Genomic DNA, 20,800 nt, shown 5'->3' on the forward strand with positions numbered 1-20,800 from the left:
GTCCAAGGCCTCTAGGCAATTAAGAGTGGGATAGTAAGTCTTTGCACTCAAGGTTATAGCTTATTAGGCGGACTGACTCTAAATGCGTGGTAGAAGGAAATGTTCTTTGAAAGAGATACAAACAAAGTGCTGTGGAGCGTAGAGGAAGAAATAGTGAATACCAAGTTGGGGGCTTTTAAGGGCTTCACAGAAGAGATGGTCTTTGGGCCAGGCCTTGTAGAATGACTTTAATTTTAACAGGCAGAAAAGAACATGGAAAGGCCTGCCAGGCAATGTGACTAGCATAAACAAAGGCACAGAGGTATGTGAGATCACTGAGTCCTCATGGCAACCTGGTAAGGCTAATGTGGTCCACTCTGTTCTCTGTGTACTCTAGATGAGGAGGTAGAGAGAGGAGAATCTGATTGCTGGGCCTAGGGCCACAGCCCTCTTTGACAGTAGACGTGGCAGGATTGCGGCTCAGCTTTCCCAGCATCAGAGTCCTGTCAGGTTTTGTGCTGACCTCCACCATGAAGTAGCACTTGTCAGACTGTACTGTGTGCGTGTGTGTGGTTGCTCAGGTAACACATAATAGATTGTCCCTGTAAAAAATACCAACTGCATAAAAGTAGAGTACAAAACGAAAGTTCTCTTTCACTGCACTGACCTCCTTTTCATTCTCCTACCGGGAGATTGTCCCTGTGAACGCTTCCGGGAGTGTCCTTTTAGATCGTTTTCTGTATACTTATTTACACATATATGTAAATATACAAGTATTTTTTCCCACCTAAATCATACTGTACCTATTCTGCACCTTGATTTTTTTGGTCAATAATACAATAATAGGCGATCTTTCCATGTTAGTATATGCGTATTTACCTTATTTTTTGTGTGAGTGCTTATACTATTTCATGATTTGCAGATACCATGATTTATTTATTATTTTTCTATTATGAACATTTGCTTATTTTTAATATTGGCTTTTATGAACAATGCTTCAGTGAACCTTTGTGTACATATGTCTTAGTGTAAAACGTAGTTCTAAAGCATAAATGTTGAGTTCCCAGTTTGAAGGGTATGTACTTTTAAACTTGATAGGAACTGCCAAATTCCCCACTGTGTCCCTTTATTCTCCCACCAGCAGCTCTCTCTCCCTATGTTCTTGCCCCCAGTGAATGTGATCAGTCTTTGACATCTTTGCCATTTTGTTTCATTGTTTTTTTGCTCAGCGGTCTTCCTGCATTAGACTCTATTTTCAGGAGGTGGACTATGTCTTGTTTGTCTCTGTTTATAGTACCTAACGCAGTACCTGTCATGCTCTAGGTGCTCAGTGAACATGAGATCTTAGATAGTTGATGTCACCTTTATTACATCCTTATCTCTTGGAACCTAAGGATCCATTATGAGGAAGTTATGCTGTAGGCTAACATTGGAAATTTAAGAAATCCAATTTACTTCTTGGAATGCCAGCATTGCCTTTGCCCATTTGGTAGGTATACTTCTGCCAGTTTAGAGCAGTGCATTTCTCTAGGTTACGTACCACATCTTAGGTACCACAGATGCTCTAGTGTTACAATTCATAAACTGGTTTTAAGGAAATGCTATTTTATTTTCAAAAGTCAGCACTGTTTTCTCTCTAGACAAAATTTATATACTATTTTAGTTTTTAAATTTGAACATTTGAAAATTGAAATTATGCAGAAAGAACATTTTTCTTTCAAGTCCAAAAGTGGTTAGGAAACTACATTGTGTTTTAACCTTGAGTTCTTGAATTCTTACTGGTGCAGTGTCTTTTATAATTCTCTAGCCCAGCGAGGTGCAATTAAGATGAAAATTGCGAGAGCACATTTGAATGAAACTTTCCGGTTGAGATCAGAAACATTCAAATTTATTTTCCCATATATGCAATTGTCATTTTGATTGCATACCCAAAAATGCCTCTCTTCATTTGGCTGCCTTTCAGATTCAATCGACAATTCTCCTTATGCAACCTCTACTTCGTACTGTGTAATCTTTCTCCCTAACATCACATCGAATAGAATGTGTTATTTCCCTATTAAGTCCTTTAGTAGTTCTTCTCACTTTTGCAGGGGCAGAATTATTTAGTTTAGTGATTCTCAGAACTTTTTAATCTCAGGACCCCTTTGTACTCTTAAAGTATGAATACAACACCCCAAAGTGCTTATCTTAGAAAATGCTAGAATATACAAGCACACATTTCATTAGCCATAAGGGCAATGATATCATCACGTGTTGTGTAGCCACCTGGAAAACTCCACTGTACCCTCCTGAGAGAGTGAGAATGAAAAAGACAAATAAATATACAGGCGTACCTCGGAGATATTGTGAATTTGGTTCCAGACCATGCAGTAAAGTGAATATTGCAATAAAGCGAGTCGCATGATTATTTTGGTTTTCTAGCACATGTAAAAGTTATATTTACACTATACTGTAGTCTATTAAGTGTGCAATAGCATTATGTATCAAAAAATGTACATACTTTAATTAAAAAATATTGCTAATAAATGCTAATCATCATCTGAGCCTTTAGCGAATTGTAACCCTTTTGCTGGTGGAGGGTCTTGCCCTAGTAACATCAAAGAACGCTGATCACAGGTCATCATTATAAATATAGAAGTAATTAAAAAGTATGAAATATTGCAAGAATTTCCAAAATGTGATGGGGACGTGAAGTGAGCAAATGCTGTTGAAAAAATGGTGCTGGTAGACTTGCTTGACACAGGGTTGCCACAAACCTTTAATTTGTTAAAAAAAAAATACAATATCTGTGAAGCACTATAAAGCAAAGCACGTAAAACAAGCAAGACATGCTTGTAATGTTTTGGAATTATTATGAACATAGTTTTTTATATTTTAGACCCCTAAAAGGATCTCCAACCACCTCCTACCCCTACCCTAGGGTTCCAGGACCCCACTTTGAGAACTACTGATTTAATTGGGTGGAAGAAACATCATGTTCTCTATGCACTGATAGCTGGTTTTGTGTTTGCAGGACTCATCGGGTTTCTGTTACTTTCCTGGTGTTTTTGAACTTTACTGGTCATTTGCTAATATTTACTCTTGTGGTTGAAGGAGAATATCCTGCTGGTCTGAAGCAAATGCACATGGGCCGGCTAGCAGAGTATTCTCCATGACACCAGATGGGATCGACAACTCCATCTCAGCCTGGGTTACTGTTTTAATGTTGCTCTATTGCTTTCTCACTGGCCTCGAACTTGATCCTTTCCCCCAGCTGTGAGTTATCTGTTGCTGAGTATGCCTAATCCCTAAACAGCCCTCTGTAATCATAGTGTGTGCTTTAAATGAGTAGGCTTGTACTCTGTCAGCAAAATGAGAAGAAAAATTTTTTTTTTACAGCATAGCAAACTTGAGGTATCTAGATTTGTTGAGCACTTATTTATTATATGCCACCTATCATTAGGGACTTCGCATTTATTATCTCTTTGAATCCTCCTTATAATTCAGCTAGGAAGAGTAAGGAAGTTGAGGTTTAGAGATAGGTTAGTTAATATTCTGTCTCCCTTGACCAGGTTGGGGTCCAGTGCTCTGTGTTCCAACGACAGTTCTCTTGGACAACAAATTACGATGAATTGTAATATATTGTTTTTATTTGATATAAGCTAGGGGCTCCATGAGGACAGGGATTATTGTGTTATCTGTTCTATCCTCTGTACCTAGCACAGTGACTGGCACCTAGCATGTGCTCAGTAAATACTTGTTGACACACTGCTCGTGACTACATGGCTAATAGTGTGGCGAGGGGTGTGACTCACATCACGTCAATCTCATTCTCAAATCCAGGTATTTCCCACTCTATCTTGTTACCCATGTAACCCCTGACCCCACTGATATTTTTATGATGTTTCCTTGCTCACAGTTTAGTTTCTGCTTGTTTATATCTTGTTATCCATGTAACCCCTGACCCCACTGATATTTTTATGTTTCCTTGCTCACAGTTTAGTTTCTGCTTGTTTTGATAGTTTTCTGACTTTCTAACCTTAAAAAACATTGGGTTAAGACTGCATATGTAGAAGAATTTCAAAGTTGGAAGGCACCGGAAGGTACAGTTATTCTCCCTTCTAATTCTTGATTTTTTAAAATATTACTATTAGCTAACTCCAGTGACAAAGACCTAACTTTCCAAAGAAACCTGTTTCATCGCTTGGCAGCTCTTACTTATAAGATTTCAACTCAGAATGAAAAGAGAATTTCAACAAATTCTCACATGTGAGGATATCTGGATTCCTTATAATTTCAGTTACTTCTGTGAATTATTTTCTCCGTCTCTCCTAAAGTGTGGTCCTCATAACAGATGTCACAAACTTTTAGGGTCGTCTCATCAGCGTGATAACTCTATATTGTCTTCTTTTTAAGGCCCAACCACAGTAGCATTTGTGGCAGTCACTTTGCCTCTGCTCCTTCATTTGACAGTCGGTCATCTGCTGAATTGGGGACCAGGGAGTGTATCCAGTGCTGGGTGTCCAGAGATGAATGAGAAGTAGTCTCTGTTCTGGCAGAACTATCTCACAGTCTGATTTATATTGTGGTAACAGTTAACTAAAACCATCAAGTTCTTTCTGCACTTGTGCTTTTATGAAACTGTATCTTTCCTGTCCCATGCATTTGTACTTGACTTTTTGGTTCAGTGCAGCTCTCTGTATGGATCGTAGGTAATTTTCCTCTTGTTAGATTTGGCCCACCATCATTGCCTTTCAGGAACTTTTTGAATTAATTTTGTCAACTTTTTGAATTAATTTTGCTGTGTTCACTTTCTCTGTAAGCTTTGTGTTACATGACATCTGTTAAATTTGCCTTTTATATCTCGTCACCCAAGTTGTTGGTCAAAAAATAACAATAAAATAATATAGTTGAACTAAATAAGCCTACGGAGGAGCCCTGTAAGATACCACCAGAGGCTTCTCTCCAGGCTGACATTCATTCCTTCGCTACCACCCAAATCCTTAAATCTTTCCTTTCCACTCGACATGATTTTGTTTACTATTATTTAGTGTGCAGTCTCACTTGCCAGTTCTTTCTGGTGAGCTGTAAAAATCTTCTGTCAAGTTACTCTCCAGAAATCAGATTTTTTTTTGTTTTTAAAGTACCCTTTTAAGGCAAATAAGCCTTAGAGGTTTACTGAGCCCATTAGGTTCAAAGATTATGTAGCTCGACTGCCCCATGGACTATCTGAATTCTGCACCAGCCCTTCCAAGTCATGATTCTTCTGATTTGGCTTCCACACTTTAAGTGGTGGGGAACTAGGAATCTAAAAAGGTAATCTATTTGTAAGTACAGTGGAAAGACCCTTCAAAAAAGTGGTATGGGCAGAGGGGAATCTTGACAAAAATAATTTTGAAATTTACCTGGAATAATAAGCAGGTGAGACTAGACAAAGAAGCATTGAAAAAGAAGACTAACAAGGGAGTGTTTTGCACTAAAAGACATAAAATGTGCTATAACCATGTAGAAGTGTGGTCGTGGCTCAGGAATTTGCAGACAAATCAATGAAACAGAGTGAAAAGCCCATAAACAGATTAGAGTACACATTAAAATTTAGTGTATGAGAGAGGTGGCATTTCTTTAAATCTGGAAAAAAAGATTATGGTGTTGGGGCAATTGGCCAAGCATTTGCAGAGAATAAAGTTAAATCTTTACCCTAAATCATAATGCTAAAATAAATTTCGGATTTATTTAGTCCTAAACGTTTAAATATGTATAAACACGAAAGTACACCATAAAATATATCTGATCTTCACATAGAAAAAATCTAGCTCAGGATCCATGTAAAATAGAATTCATAAAGGCAAAGATTTGACTACTTAAACTTTTGAAAAACTTTGTCAGAAAGCACAATATAATAAGTAAAGGGCAAATATTTTTCTCGTTTATTTTTTATAACATGACAGAAATTAATTTCCTTAATATATAGTATATATTTAAATCAATAAATAAGATGAGCACCCTGCTATAAAATGGGCAAAGAAGAAATACAAATAGCTAGTAAACAATAAAATTTCAACCATCTTAGACTCAGAAATGTAAAAAAAAAAAAACTTCTCATCTCAAACTGGAGGGGATTTTAAACAGATAATACTATTTTTGAAGAGAGTGAGGGAAACTTTCCCCACTATTGGAACTTTTCTCGCAGAATATATCAAAATCTAAGTTATGCATACTTATGCTAAGTTATGCATACTGTTTGATTTGGCACTTTCCTTCCTGGGCATTTATCCTAACACCATAATTATGAATACATGCACCTTAGTATCATTTGAATGTCTGACAAAGGGGGATTGGTAAAATAAAGTACGGTATACGTACATGGGGAATACCATGCAGCCTTAAAAAATGTATTATTTACACAGGAGTTTCAGATAGGCTTCATTTCTGTACCCACTCTGTGATTGAGTGGTGGTCTCTTCTTGGAGCATCGTGTTGAGGATTCTGAAGCCGCATCTGGGCTCAGCAGGGAAGGATGCTGTACTCAGTAAGGGATTTTGCCATGGGAGAAGGAGAGAGGCTGACAGCAGTGTCCAATACTGGCCTTTCTTGTTGTCGAAGAATGTTTAATGATAAGGGGAATTTTTCAGCCTATATGAACAACAGCAAAAAATCGAATACAGAACTATTTATTGTGTAGGCTACTTTTGGGGAGAAACAGGGTATAAGTTGAGAAAAATGACTTAATATACCAGAATATTATCAATGGTTATTTCTGGTTAATAAGATTATGGATGATTTCTGTTTACTTTTCAAGGGCTTGTCTCTCTCCCTTCCCCAGTTTTCTACTAAAAGTAGTATTTTATAATCAGAAAAAAATGTGTAACTGTGATGATTAAAAATATTAAACGGGGAAAAACAACAGTAAGAGATATTGTCTAAAATATGGGCATGTTTTAAAGAATTATAGTCTCCAGATATAGTTTCTTATGGAGTCCAGATTTCTGGAGAGGTGGTCTCTGACCAGGCCCTCAGCTTCGGGAGGTCGATGAGGACTTTGTGACTTCATGAGTCCCTGCTTTATGCCCCTTTTCTTTGCGCTCTCAGTTCAATTAAGCAGGCATCTGTGGATATATAGAGACAAAATATGTAATTTCTGTCTTTAAGAAGCTTACATTTTAGCAGGGGAGATAGACATATTAGAATAACAATAGTGGTAGTCATAGAATGAAGGAGAAATGAGAGCAAGCATACAGTGTTTATGTATGCCAGGCATTTTAAAAGGCTTTATATGTATTTATTCATTTACTCTTTACATAGTCCTAAAGATAGGTAAATTTATTATCCCGTTTACAGATGAAGAAACTGAGGCATGGAGAGGCTAAGTAAGTGCCTAAGTCAGGATGTAATCCAGGCAATCTGGCTCCAGAGTCTTTAACCGCTGATTCCTCTCAGTCACTCAGTCAGGTATTGTTCAGTTGCTTTACATAGATTAGCTCATTTCCTTCTTGGAACAAATCTTCATGTCTTGCTCATCAAAAGCTTGGTGGGCATTTCTTAAATGTCAGACACTGGGGGTGGGCATGCAGTGGTGAATGCAGAGCAGTTCTGTTCTTAGTGCCAGGGCATGGATGGATCTGTTGAAAGGTTCAGGTGCGGAAGTATCATGTGAGTGAAGCCTTATGCTATGTAAGATGTGGTGGTGATTACAGGATGCCAGAGACTAGATCTGCTTTACTTTAAGATCTACCTCTTAATCGCCTCACTGGAAGGGGTATTGGGGAGGAAAGGGTATTTTGGGATGGCAGCAGAATCTCAGTTTCTTCCTTTGGGTAAGTAAGGGAAGTAATTGGCCCTTGATCTGAAGTGGCAGAAACCCTTTTCAAATTAGTAGGATAACTATGTTCAGGGCAACAGAGCAAATTCCCACACCAAGGGGTAATGTTAGCTAATCCATAGGACTTGGAGGTGGATCACTTAATGCTGCAAAATGCTATGGGAGCCTCTAAAAGGCAACTTGTGTCTGTAAGAGTAAGGGAACCCTATAATGAGATCTGAATCCAAGATTGATTTTTGTAATGAGGAAATCGATTTCCCAGGGAAATTGTGTGACAGCATGATATTTGGATGAGTGTACTTCTTGGTTGGTCTATTGTAGACATTTTGACAGATTGTCTCTCTTTCTGGATTCTGTTGCTGTTTGCTCCTCAGTGCTGATAGTACCCCTTTCCTTTCAATGATGCTATCTTGTTTTCTCCTCCTAGGTTCATGGAATCTGAGCTGGACCTAAATGACATCATTCAGGAGATGCACGTGGTAGCCACCATGCCAGACCTGTACCACCTTCTGGTGGAGCTGAATGCTGTTCAGTCTCTTCTCGGGTTGCTTGGACATGATAATACAGATATCCTTTCAGATATGTCCTCGGTAGGAAGGCTGACGTGGGGGAATGCTGTTCACTGATTCTCCTGTCTGTCTCTGCTGTCACGTCTGGTGTTCTATTTCCATTCTGATTATCGCCCATCTTGAAACACACACTGCTCTTTACATATTCAAAAATCTGGTTTGTATCTATGAATAATTATTGGACAATCTTTAAATGTCCTATTAGCTCTTATTAATATTAGAATTCATTGTAATGTATCTGTTTATACATTAACAACATTAATTTTTCAGGATCTTGATTTGGAGTCCCATCGTGGAGACGAGGCCAGACAGGATTTGAATATGTTGAGCTAGACATTATTCTGTGAGCAGATGGCACAGTGTAGTTGATACTAGAGGATGCGGTGAACCATGATGGAAAGCACATTGGAATGTCCAGGAAGAAAGGGATTTTTATCTGTTTTATCCACTGCTATATTCCCAGTCCTTAAAAAAAATCTGGGTGCACAATAACATTTAATATTTGTTGAATCAGCATTAGACAGACAATCTAGATTTGATTCCTTGCTTCATATTTTTGTATGAAATTTGGTGCTCCTCTAGCCCTTAGTATTCTCATCTGCAAAAATATAGTTAATAACTTTGCCTGTCAGTGTTTTCCAGAGGATTAAAGGAGCTCATATAAGTGCTAAGCAGTTTCTGATACATAGTAGGCACTTAGTAAATGTTACTTTTAACCGAATCTGAATCATGACTTTGAAAACAATTTTATGCTTTGTCCTTGCTGTCAGATGTGCAATATTTTTAGTGCAAAAGGTTTTTGGTATGCCTGTAGCCAGGGTCATGTTCATTAAAGTAAATTCTCTTCCAATAGTTGTTCTGGTAGAATAAGATTTTCAAAGGTAAGAGACAAATGTAGTTAGTCTGCTTGAGTGATATTCACAGGGAATCTGCTGCTGCTTCATGTTATTTTCATCTTTCTGGTAATCTCTCTCCTGAGAGCATGTCTGACTAGGTTCTTTCCTGCCTGATAATTCTCATAGAAATAAATCAGTGAATAATTTTAACACAGGCTTCTTGAAGGGTGATCTTAAGCTATTTCTGATACTTCATGTAATGTCAGTATTAAAAATCACTGTGTCAGTCTCCAGATTGATGAGTGTTCCCCAGAGTTCACTGCAGAGTTCTGGATTGTCTAAGAACCCTAGTCAATTCGCTTGTTTCTGGATGAACTCAGTAGGGTCTTATGAATTCATTCAGTAGACATGCTTCGAGTGCTTCTTATGTACCAGGCACTGTGCTAGGCCCTGAGGAAGCATAGGCCATACTGGATGTTTAAGCAGCATCACTCATATATTGGGTAACTACATATGATTAGCCCTGTTCTGGGTACTAACTGCTCCTCCTAGAATTAGTAACTAAGAGTCCTAGTTGTGACTTCATATTCCAGTTCACACCTACCCAGAATAGTAGATTTTCTGAATCCGAACAGACCTTAGAGATGACTTAGCCCAGTGCCTTATTTATTCATTTAGTGGTAAGTCTGAGCGCCACATGTTGGACAGCTAACTGTTGAGGTTGAGACTGGCACTCCCGGCCCCTGGTTTCCAGTCCACATAGTTCTTTCTAGTGCATCTTGAGTCTTTTCCCCTTAGAATTTCCTATGTCCCTGACAGTTGCAATCAGTCATTCGTTACCTGTACATTAATACAGAAATCACCTATTTTGTTTCTGGAAAGGAAACACCGCTCTCATCTTTTTCCTGTTCCCACTAACTCAAAATAATTGTAGCAGCTTTCTGAAGATAACTGACATTTTGCTGATTCACCAGCCTGGTTCCTGCCAAGGAGAAGACTGACATAAGATGTGCTGCTTGACATCAGCATGCTTGGGAAAGGCAAGGGCACAGATGTTCCAAGTTGTTAAGTTCTGGTCTTTAAAAAGGAAAAAAACAAGTCCCCCTGTAATAACTTTGACAGACTGCCATTTCCCTCCTGTTTTCTGAGAGCTATACTGTTTTTCCCCCCGCTTCTTGTGTGCCAGCCTTCACCCTGCTGCCCTAATGATATATTTTTTAAAAATCTGATTTTTAATTATGCCCTACATCAAATTTAAAGTGCATTTGAAAAAAAATTTTAATTACCTAATTTTAATTAGATGCAGCAATTAGGGTAAATGTCATCTTCCGCAAAGTACAATTTTTCTTGAAAGTGGTTTCAGGAAAGGGTAGGTCCTCTTGACTTGCATCTAACAAATCCTCAGTCGGTTGGAATGTTGATCTCTCAGCCACACTGCACTCTGCTTCTTGTCTTATCTGTGATCTATAATGGAAATTTTTCTTCAGGAAACGGTTGTTAACAATTTACTGTTGTACAGCTGTAACTGCACGAAACACCTTACCATGAATAAACAATTTCATGGCAGTCGTGACTTAAATTTTTAATCTTTTTTAACTCTTCATTTATCAACCAAGACCATACATGGATGGTTACGTTCCCAGCAAGCACAGGTCATCTTTGCTTTGTCCTTCTCTGAGAAAACATAAACTATAGGGATTTTAATTGGATCAGAGCCTGGCTTGCTGTAACCTTAAGAGGCAGAGGATGTGAGAAAACAGCTTGTGCCTCGTCCTTTCAACCGTGAGAAGCAGCTTCAGAGTTTCTTCTGGCGCTCTGCATCGCTGCTGCTGGTGTGGGCTTGTCAGCGCTTCTGTGCCCCGTCTCCCCCTTGAGAGGCTGGAGCTAGCCATCGGTTGGCTGCAGAGTGTGGAGTTCTGGTCTGTGAAGAGCATCTCTGGGGGTGAGGGGCAGAGAGGGAGGGGCACATCTGAATGCATGAGGAGAGGGCACAAGAGGAGAGCGAGTAGCTGCTGGCTTTTAGAAATATTGTTTTTAAAACAATTTTTCCTTTAACATAAATCATTTACACATGTTTAGAGCACTTTTTTAAATGGACCTTTTGGAGTGCTTCTGCAGAAAAATAAAACCAAAGGTACATTTAAAGATATTTTCTTAAAATATTACTAAACAAACAGTTTTTGTGGCCTAGTTTAAGCCACATTTACTCAATTTGCCTAAAAGAACAAGGAGGTCTAAAACAAGGGGAAGATGAAACCCCGGATGGTGGCTGACCACCCCTTCTGCTAACTCCCACTTTCCTCCCCCAAAAAATCACCAAGCCACCAAATCCATACGTATCCTATTTCTCTGTGTCATTTTCTTTGTTCTCAGTTTGATGACAAGTCAGTGGAATCCTTTCTAGAGTCCTTGTGGTAGATCACGGCATTTGCTAGCTTCTTCTTTGGTATAATAAGCCCTGTTGGGTTCTGTTAGGGAAACAAGAAACAGTAACTCCAAGTTGATAGCAAAAATACTCAAATTACTATGTGTGATGGTAAGTGCCCTTGGAGTGTTATGCTCAGGAAATGCCTTCGGAGTTCTGAGAAGGTGTGGGTCATCTCTGGCTTGGGGGTGATTAGGGGAATTTGGCACTGGAGCTAGGTAAGCTTTTGATAGATGTGGAGATTAGAGTGCGTTTCAAGTTTATTTTCATGGTCTCTATCTTGGCAGTGGAAGTCGCCATTCCTCACATACTGGAAGCTGACATGCTCTTGCCGGCTGCTCATGTAGTCACCACACACTTAGCGGATATCAGGTTCATTAAAAAAAAATCACGACTGTTGCTTCCCAGCTAAGTGCCCTATTCCTTAATAAAAAATATTGAGTAATCTAAACCCAATTTATTCAAAGTCTGCTTTCTCTCCATCCGTTTGTGATTCAGAAAAATGAGGTCTCGTAATGTTAAGGCATCAGTACAGTGCGTTGCATACTAATAGACAGGAAAGGTAACTAAATTTGTTGGTTACCAAGTGGATCGCTGGTGCCGATGGGACAGCCCTTTTTTGTCTGGAATAATTTTAGGGAGTGGTCCTTAGCACTATTCTAAATTACTGCTTAAGTTTTCTCAGACTCTAGAAAGCCAAGAGGACTTGCAAAGTTGTCCTGTTGGATTTTGTGAAGAATTACTGTGGGAATTGGAAAATAAGGAGCAGGCGGAGTTTTTATAAACCAGATGGGATCAATTGAACTTGAGCCGTTCGGGTCTGAGAACGCCGAAGTGGAAGTGGAACACACTGACTGCGACACACCATATTATCCCAGAGGGTGTGTACGATAGGGGCGCCTTGCGTTAGAGGCCCAGTGTTAATGAGCAGGAATAGGGCTGGGAAAGCATTGAGTCTCCTAAGGGCTTTCTTCTAATTGGACTGGGAGGGAGTTGGCTATGGCTCCAGTGCTTTTCTGTAAGTACTGTCTAAGGACACTTGAATATCTCTGAGCTGTCGTTTTGCTGGAATCTAGTCTCATCTTGATATTTTCAGAATCAAAGTTACAGTGAAAAGCATATACTTCTTTTTCTCTTCTGTAGTCTAACTTCTCTGATAATCTGTACTGATAAACCACCCGTTTTTTTGTTTGTTTGTTTGAGCTATCTAAATATACTCTGAAACAAGTCGGATTAGGTAAAAAGTGCAAAAAATGGCAATCTAAGGAAAGGACCTCTCAATGTCATTTCTGATTTTGTTTGTGAGTTGTAGGTGAAGTCCATGTCCCTGGACGGTTAGGGTGGCTGTAGCCTGCTTTGGACGTTTTCCCTGTGGCATAATAGTGCCCACTAGCACTTAGTAGGTACTTAATACATGTTGAATGAGTGCATTTTCTGCACTCATTCAACATTTATTAATCAAACTAATCACTATTAGTTTCATCTAGGATTGGGATAAAATTAAGAGTCCAGATTCATTCTAGGTAGCTCTGAGTCAGCTGTTTCAAAATAAGAAAAAGACCATTTTGTCTGTGTTTTGAAATTCATCTGCATTGGTTGAGCTATACCTCCCTAATCACTATTGTAGTCTAGGAATAAAAGAAAAAAGATTTTTTAAAAAGCTCCCTATTCGTTTCATTAATTCAGTTATATATTCTGAATCTATACTGGTTTATTTTTCTTAAGCCTTTTCGAAATGACTTTTTAAAAAAGCCATCTGCTTAATACATCTTGTTTCCCTTTATCTTTTTTTATTTTTGTAAATAACGTTCTTCATGGACACATTTTATTGGAGGTTAATAAGAATGATGTTCAGTTTCAGTATCACCAAGACTCTGCATGAGATCAGGCCCCAAAACAGATGTCTAAAGCCAAAAAATAGAAGTAGACAACCCCCTTTTTTCTAAGAGGTATTGTGTTATGGACCATTTTGTGCCCACCTGGTTTCTTCTACTTCGCTTCTTATTATATCAGCTTATTGTTCCGGTAGTGGACAGGTACAGAGGGAGTGAGTGGACTGGCCTTTCTACTCGACATGACAAAATAGGCTATCAAAAACTGTGTTTTAGTAATTCGTAGAGAGACAGGCTCTCTGTTTTCCTATTATACTTGGACGGGAGAGCCTTTTACCTTGTGAAATGAAATTGTAACTACAGTGGAAAAACCTATCACCCATGCCCAGAGTCTGCTTGTGAAGATATGCTGGATAGGTGGCAGACCATGCTGAATTTTCTCATCAAGATTGAGAGTTCATCTGTCTATCTATAGTTTCTATTCTTACTCCTGTTTCTGGTCTTCAAATGACCTCTGTCTTCTGGGTCCTGTTATATTACCCAGGAGTGGATGATTACAATTATGGACTCATTACTGCCTTGCTGAAATGCTATTTAGTGAAAGTTGGGAATTTATGTAAAATTAGTGAGTGGTAGGATTGATGAGATGTTTACCAGACCTGGTAGCTGGTAACTGATTTGTTCTGATTTCTCAGCTGAGGCGGGAGAGCAGGCAAGGAGATATCCAATGGAACATTATAAGAAATGACTTTGCTTGGTAAAAGTTAGACGTTTATCCGATTCCTATAAAAAGCACTGCCATTGTCAATTTTTTTCCTTTAAAAAAATGTTCCTAGGTTTAATGTGTCACATTTGTGAGCATGGTATAAGACTAATCAAGGAAAAATATGATGCCTGGCCTAAGACTGTAGTGGCTGAAAAAAAGACTTGGTTAATCCGAATGTCTGTGGTATAGCTAAAATGTAAAATTAGATCTCCCAACCCATTGTGACCCAAAAAGAGAGGCTCATGCTGCTGTTAGCTAAAATCTAAAATTTAGATTTTTAGAGGCTTTAAGAAAAATGAAGGCAACAGTGGAGACTTTGGCCATTCCATGGGAAGACTTGATTAACAGTGTTTATTATAGTGCTTTCCTGTTTTCTCAGTACCTTGACTTGACTTGGCCTTTGACATACGTGACCTCATTTATTCCTCAGCGAGATAGGCTGGACAGAGATCATACCACCATTTTACAGATGAAAAAACTAAGCTGTAAGGAAATAAAGGGGCTTCAGCAAGATTTCTTGGATAGTGATAATTTTAGGATAGATCAGTTCACTGAAAATATTAAGTAAAGATGACTATGATATGACCCCTGTCCTCATGTCTGCTCTGACTTTTTATCTGTTGTTCTTTGATATATAAATCACGTGTCTCTTGAGGCTGTTGTTTAATTAGTCACATACTAGTCGTCACATACTAGTTAATAAGTACTTAGCCATGCATGGTGTCATTCAGAGGCTGTAATGATCGTACTTATTGCGTGCTTGATTTACATCCTTGTCTTTTAGACATCTAACTCTGCAGTGAGTGGACAGTTGACTAGAAGGATGGATGGATAGGTGGATAGATGAAATGTTATGCCTATTAAGCTTTTTAAGAGAATAAATGTGGGAGTTTCTTAGATGAGAGTGAGGAAGTTGTCAGCTTTTTGTTCTTTTCCTATAACTTTAATAATTTATATTAGAAATAATGACAGTTCTTTTCTCTGTGATTACAGTGGGGTCAATAGCTAGAATTTACCTGCATCTAGCCCTATTTAAACCTGATATATATTTTCCTATGCATTAATATGAATTGTAGAGGCAAAAAATTTATTTTTGGAAGCAGGTGAACCTACCATTCTTCCTTATTATTGCAGTGACCTTGAGGTGAGTTACTTAACCACTTTGGGCTTTAGCTTTTATCTGTAAAATGGAGATCACACTTATAATGCTGTTGTGAGAATTCAGTAACACAATGCTTGGCATATGATGACTTTTAAAGAAAGTGGATATTATGATGGCAACTACTATAGTCTTTGGAGCAGGGGAACTACTAATTCCTGCTAGTCAAGGTTTCTAGGGGTTAGTTTGGTAGCCTGCTTTTTTAAAAAAAATTAATTCAGACAACTGTGTTTTATTTTACTATATGTCAGGTGTCGAGTATGATACGTGGTCTTTTGTTTCAACAAGCTTTCTGGTTACTTTGATAATAAAGGTTATAAGCATGAAAGAGTTTTGTCCAAAGACTGTAAGCTCTTTATACACATTAAGTGTTACAGCACTCCCATGTTGGGGAGAAATATCACTTTAGATAGTGAAAGAATAAGATACAGAAAGCTTAATTACTCATGATGGTCAGCTGCTCAGTTATAGATGAGTAAAATGAACCTTCTAATAATTGTTCTTTCAGCAAAAGATGTTCATAAAATACCTGGAATATCAGTTGGCACTTAGCAAGTCCTGTCATTCTTGTTAATATGTCAGGTATCTTTCATTTTTTTCTTTCTAGTGAAACTGCCCTGATTCTGACCCTTGTTGTCTCGCTTCTGGACTCGCGAGTGTGTCATATTTCGGAACAGATCTTCCTTCTTCAGGCCTGGCTCCCTTCCACCCCTTGCAGCCCCCAATGACCCACTCGTCCTGCCTCCCATCTGCCTGTCCCCAACACTCACATCCTGCGCATAGCTGTTACTCTTTCAAAATAATTTTTAAATATAGTTCCAGTTATAAATTTTTCTATTCCTTCCCTTCCCTTTTCTTGTCCCCTCTCCTCCCTTCCCTAATTCTCTGTCTTCTCCTCTTCATATACCTTCTTACATTCTGGTCTTTCTGCTTTTATTCTTGTTGTTTTGCTTTCTATCCTACTTGCCCCAATCTTTTTAGTTGCCTGTTTTCTAACCAGTCTTCTAGCAGATCATTCCTGATTTCCCGGGTCAATGCGACTGATTGCTTTTTCAGAATGTCTGCAGTTCATGTTGTCTGTATTCTTCATTTCCATGGTGGTAATTGCCTGTGGCATGTAATTTTTTAATGTCTTTGATTATCTAACATCATCCTCATTTTATGATGAGGAAACTGAGGACCAGAATGAAGAATATGTTTGCCTTTGTCACCATCACAGTGCTTTATTCATCATAAGCATTCAGTAAATGCAGGTCAGTGGAACAAAGGAGAGGGGTGTGTGTGTGTGTGTGTGTGTGTGTGTGTGTGTGTGTGTGGTGTGTTTCCAAGGTGAGGGAAGGGAAACTTAGTTTACTTCTGGCTTCCAGTTTCCAAACATAACTCCCTTTTTCTCTCCATGTTTTATTTCACTTATATGTCCTTTCTGTTTTTGCCTAGTATTTAATTCCCATCGTTTGCTTTTCTTTTATGTCCAAAGCAGTGTGGTATTTGAGGGGAAAGAGGTTGGTGAGGTCCGGCACAGTCTAGCGTAAATCCTTCCCTGTACATTTTAAGTCTGTTTCATCATGCCCTGGTCTCCGAAGATTCCTTGGTGAACATCAGCCATGTCATTTCAGAAATCATTACTGCCTTCGAAGGTGAACTGTGTGAAACAGTTACGATAATACTGAGTTCCAAGAATTTAAATCATGAGGTAAGACTAAGGGTGTTGATCTATTTCTCCCTAGAAAAGTGACCTCCCAAGTGATCATACTTGAAGTTTGAAATTTATGAAAATATATTGATAAGTTGCCAGGAAAGCAGCAGAGGGAAAGAAACCACATTAGTTAACAGAATTTATTGAACACCCACTGTGAGTAGAACCTTGTTGAAGAGATGTTAATAAAACCAGAGTGTATTAAAGGTAAACAGTGATGAAATGATTGACAAGGAAATAGAAGCGAACCAGATATTTTAATAAAGTTGTCAGTAGGGTTTCAGTATGTACTTGATACCCTTAACATTTTCACATGTGTCCATAGCTGTGGTCGATTTGCTTCAGGAATTAACGGATATAGACACCCTCCATGAGAGCGAAGAGGGAGCAGAAGTACTCATCGATGCTCTGGTAAGTTGCACATCCCTCTAGAGTTTTGCACGTTTGGGTAAGGTGTTGCTATCTCTGTGAGTGGCGTTGGCTGGGTATCAGGTAGAGCTCTGTGGCAAGGCTGGACTGAGTGAAGAAAGTATGAAAGTCGAAATGCAACTCGTGGGGTACTTTATTCTTTGGAACTATGTTAGGGAAGGGGTTATAGAAGCCTCACATTTTTTGAGTATCTACTGTAGGCAGGCTTTTTCTTATTTTTTTCACTTTCTGTAATCCTCACCTTATCCTCTTAGATGGGTGTTATTGCTGTTATTCCCATTTACAGCTAGGAAGCTGAGGCTTAGAGAGGCAAAACAAGTTGCCTGTGGTCACATAGCCGGGATTTGAACCTGTGTTCTCTTTGACTGTGTGTTCCTGTCCCTCCACCTCCAGTTGTGCTGCTACTGACCTTTTTGCAAAGAGTTTTCACAGATATTTCTTTTCTCCTCTGGCCTTTATAACTCTAAGCACTCGTGAGGACAGGTGTCATTATTACTTATTTTATAGACAGAGAATCAGAGAATGTTAAAAACGAGAACAAACCTTTCAGCTCATCCAAGCCAGAGTTGCAGCCCCGCTAGTGGAAGACAGGCCCAGTTGACTCTGGAGTCTCTCTTCACGGAGCCCAGGCAAGGCCTCTGGGGCTTCCTCAGCTATTGTTCCGGGCAGCATCCAATCAAAAGGAGTTTCCGTGTGAGGTGAACCGATCTAGTCTCATCACCTCGCTTTATATGTGCGGAAACCCAGATGCAAAAATGAAGGCTTCCCCCGGGCCACTCAGCCAGTCCCTGTAACAGCTGAGAGTAGAGCCTACATATTCTGATCTTCACCACACTCCTGTCCCCTCACACCAGTTTCCTTCTCTCACCGGTGATCAGAGAGGGCTCCACGGCTTAGCAGGCACCACAGCTGGCCAGCGGCAGAAGCGAGTCTGCCTCTTACCCTGATGCTTCCTGTGGAGCTCTTTCTACCCACTAAGCTACCACCTTCCTCAAGGCTCTGTTGCTTTTCCTTCTTTTCCGTTGTCTTCTGTTGTCTGGTCTTTTCTCTCTGGTGAGAATGTTAGTAAGTACGGGTTTTGACGCAGTTCGCAGACTTTATCATAGATCGCTGGAGCCACCTGTACTAGAAGCACCTGGGGTGCTCATGAGGCTACTTTCAGTCCCCATTCAAGACCTACTGAATCAGAATGGCTGGGACTGGGGCCGCAAATGATTCTGAGACCCGTTGCTACACTTCTCACTCCCTCTTCAGACAATCTCTCTCAAGTTTCTTGACACCTGGAAAGTTCCCATGTGCCATGCTCACAGCTGGCATTTGGTGTGAATGAAGGGGCTGTGAACCCGTTGTATACGAAGCACTGTCTCTTAGAGAACGAGGCTGGAGTCCAGCGGGGCCATTTGTGACCGAGTCTGATGAAAATTTATGTTGCCATTTTTCTTTCTTCCTGGAGTGAACATCCACTTTTGTAGAATTTGGGATCTTTATTTACCCTAGGAACCACTGTGCAGAAAAAAAAAGGATGGTATTGGGACGTCCTTTTGTTTTAAAGACCATCCGAAGGAAGGCTGTGGCACTTGCTCCTTCACTGCGTCCCCACAGTGTCATTTGTGCAGTCTCACCTTCCAGAGGTTAATTACAGTGGCCCTGAATGAGCCTTCCTGCCTGGTCCCTGGGCTGATTTTAATTACCATCCTGCGCCTGTGTGAATAGAGAAGACGAGAGAGGAGCAGCTAGCCTGGCTGCTGCCTGTCAGACATACTCAGAACCAGCAGTTCACACAAAAGGCCCCTTTGTGTTTCTGTGTTGCCAAGCCCACCAACAGAAGAAGCTCAGTCTTTCAGATTTTATGTTTGTTTGGAAAGAAACAGTTCATCCTCAATCTGGGGAGCCATTAGGTAGTTACTCTATAGCATTTTTCTGTTTTGTTTTGTTTTGTTTTTAAATTACTTTATTTTGAGACTTTGACTCTTACAGCTTTATATTGGTGGGTCTGGTGTGAATCACAATTGAACATTCCTAGGCTCCCATATATTATTTGTTTGTCTGCAGCTAGTCAGAAGCTATCAGTAAATATCAGAGAGCAGGACCAGTGGGTGGTCTTCCATTTATTTTTTGCTACCCTTGTGCTGTGTTCAGGAAGAAGTTTGATAAGTATTCTCATATTACAAGGGTTGAGTTGTCTTCGTAGTTTTAATTTGGGGCCAATATCAGAGGCCTGGAATTGCACGAGCAGAGGCTAGAGGGCATGTAGCAGAATTTATTGTGGTGTGCAGTTTGCAGTTATTGCCTTCATCTTTTTCCCAGTTGGAAGTCCTAAGAAATAGAATAGCACATTTGTGGGGAGAGAGTGCTGTCCTGGAATTCTCAGGCATCTTTGGAATTTAAAATTTGGTTCACATCCACTATTATTACCTATGCAAAAGGTGAATATTTGTGCTTTATAACAAGTTGATCTGGTGGCCTGGAAAATAGACTCTTCTAAAAGAGTAGTAAATGCAAGGGTATATTGTTTTGATAGCAATTCTCTGGCATACCTATCTAAAAATAGTCTTTGGACTCCTTGAAAGTTATGATTAGATTATGGTCATTTTTTTTCCCTGCTTGCTAGTCCCAAAACTTGCCCTGGGCTTGGCAATCCCAGGTCTTCGCCCACACCTGCCTCAGCTTGGTCAGTTTTGTTTCTCCTGGGCTACTGAGAATATGCTTACTCATCCTTTAAAGCATCACTTAAATTTTCTTCTTTTATGAGTTTTTTTCAGACTCATCACCTCAGCAGAATTTGTGTTCCCCTAGCATTTCGTACATCCCGGCACTCGTTATGTTGGCTTATAGACATGTTTATAAGTTTATCTTTCCTGAGTTGTGATCCCTATCAGGGGAGTGGCCAGAGTGGTAGTTCTGTCACTTATCAGTTGTGTGTCCTTAGGAAAGTTACCTAACCTTTCTATACCCAGTTTCTTCTTTAAAATGAGAATAACAGTAGTAGTGCCTATCACTGAAGTGAGGAGTAAATGAGATATTTAATAAGTCTTGAGAGCAGTGCCTGGCACAGAATAAACACCCAATAAATGTTGACCATGATCTCCATAAAGATACTACGTGTGGTATTATCTTCATAAAGGTACATATTTAATACTTAGTAAATGTCAACATCTACCACACAGTGAAATGTTTATGAACGTTTATTGAGTTCAACAAACATTCTTTCTCATTTCAACAAACATTCAAAAAATTTTTTGAACAAATACTCAAAAAAACATTTGAATAAGCTTAAGTAAGACATGGTAGGGTAGAGGTTTAGTTTTTTT

The 20,800-nt window shown here is 39.4% G+C and overlaps 1 protein-coding gene across 1 annotated transcript in view; it reads left to right on the forward strand.

Moving 5' to 3' along the window:
- The window catches only part of CTNNBL1 (catenin beta like 1), a 139,085-nt gene that overhangs the window by 34,452 nt on the left and 83,833 nt on the right, over positions 1-20,800 (forward strand). Inside the window, exons 4-5 of the mRNA XM_006921801.2 lie at positions 8,205-8,344; positions 17,374-17,471. Coding sequence (XP_006921863.1) covers positions 8,205-8,344; positions 17,374-17,471 — 238 coding nt within the window. The remainder of the gene's footprint in view (positions 1-8,204; positions 8,345-17,373; positions 17,472-20,800) is intronic.

The sequence above is a fragment of the Pteropus alecto genome, unplaced genomic scaffold (assembly GCF_000325575.1).
Source record: "Pteropus alecto unplaced genomic scaffold, ASM32557v1 scaffold45, whole genome shotgun sequence".
Classification (NCBI taxonomy): Eukaryota; Metazoa; Chordata; class Mammalia; order Chiroptera; family Pteropodidae; genus Pteropus; species Pteropus alecto.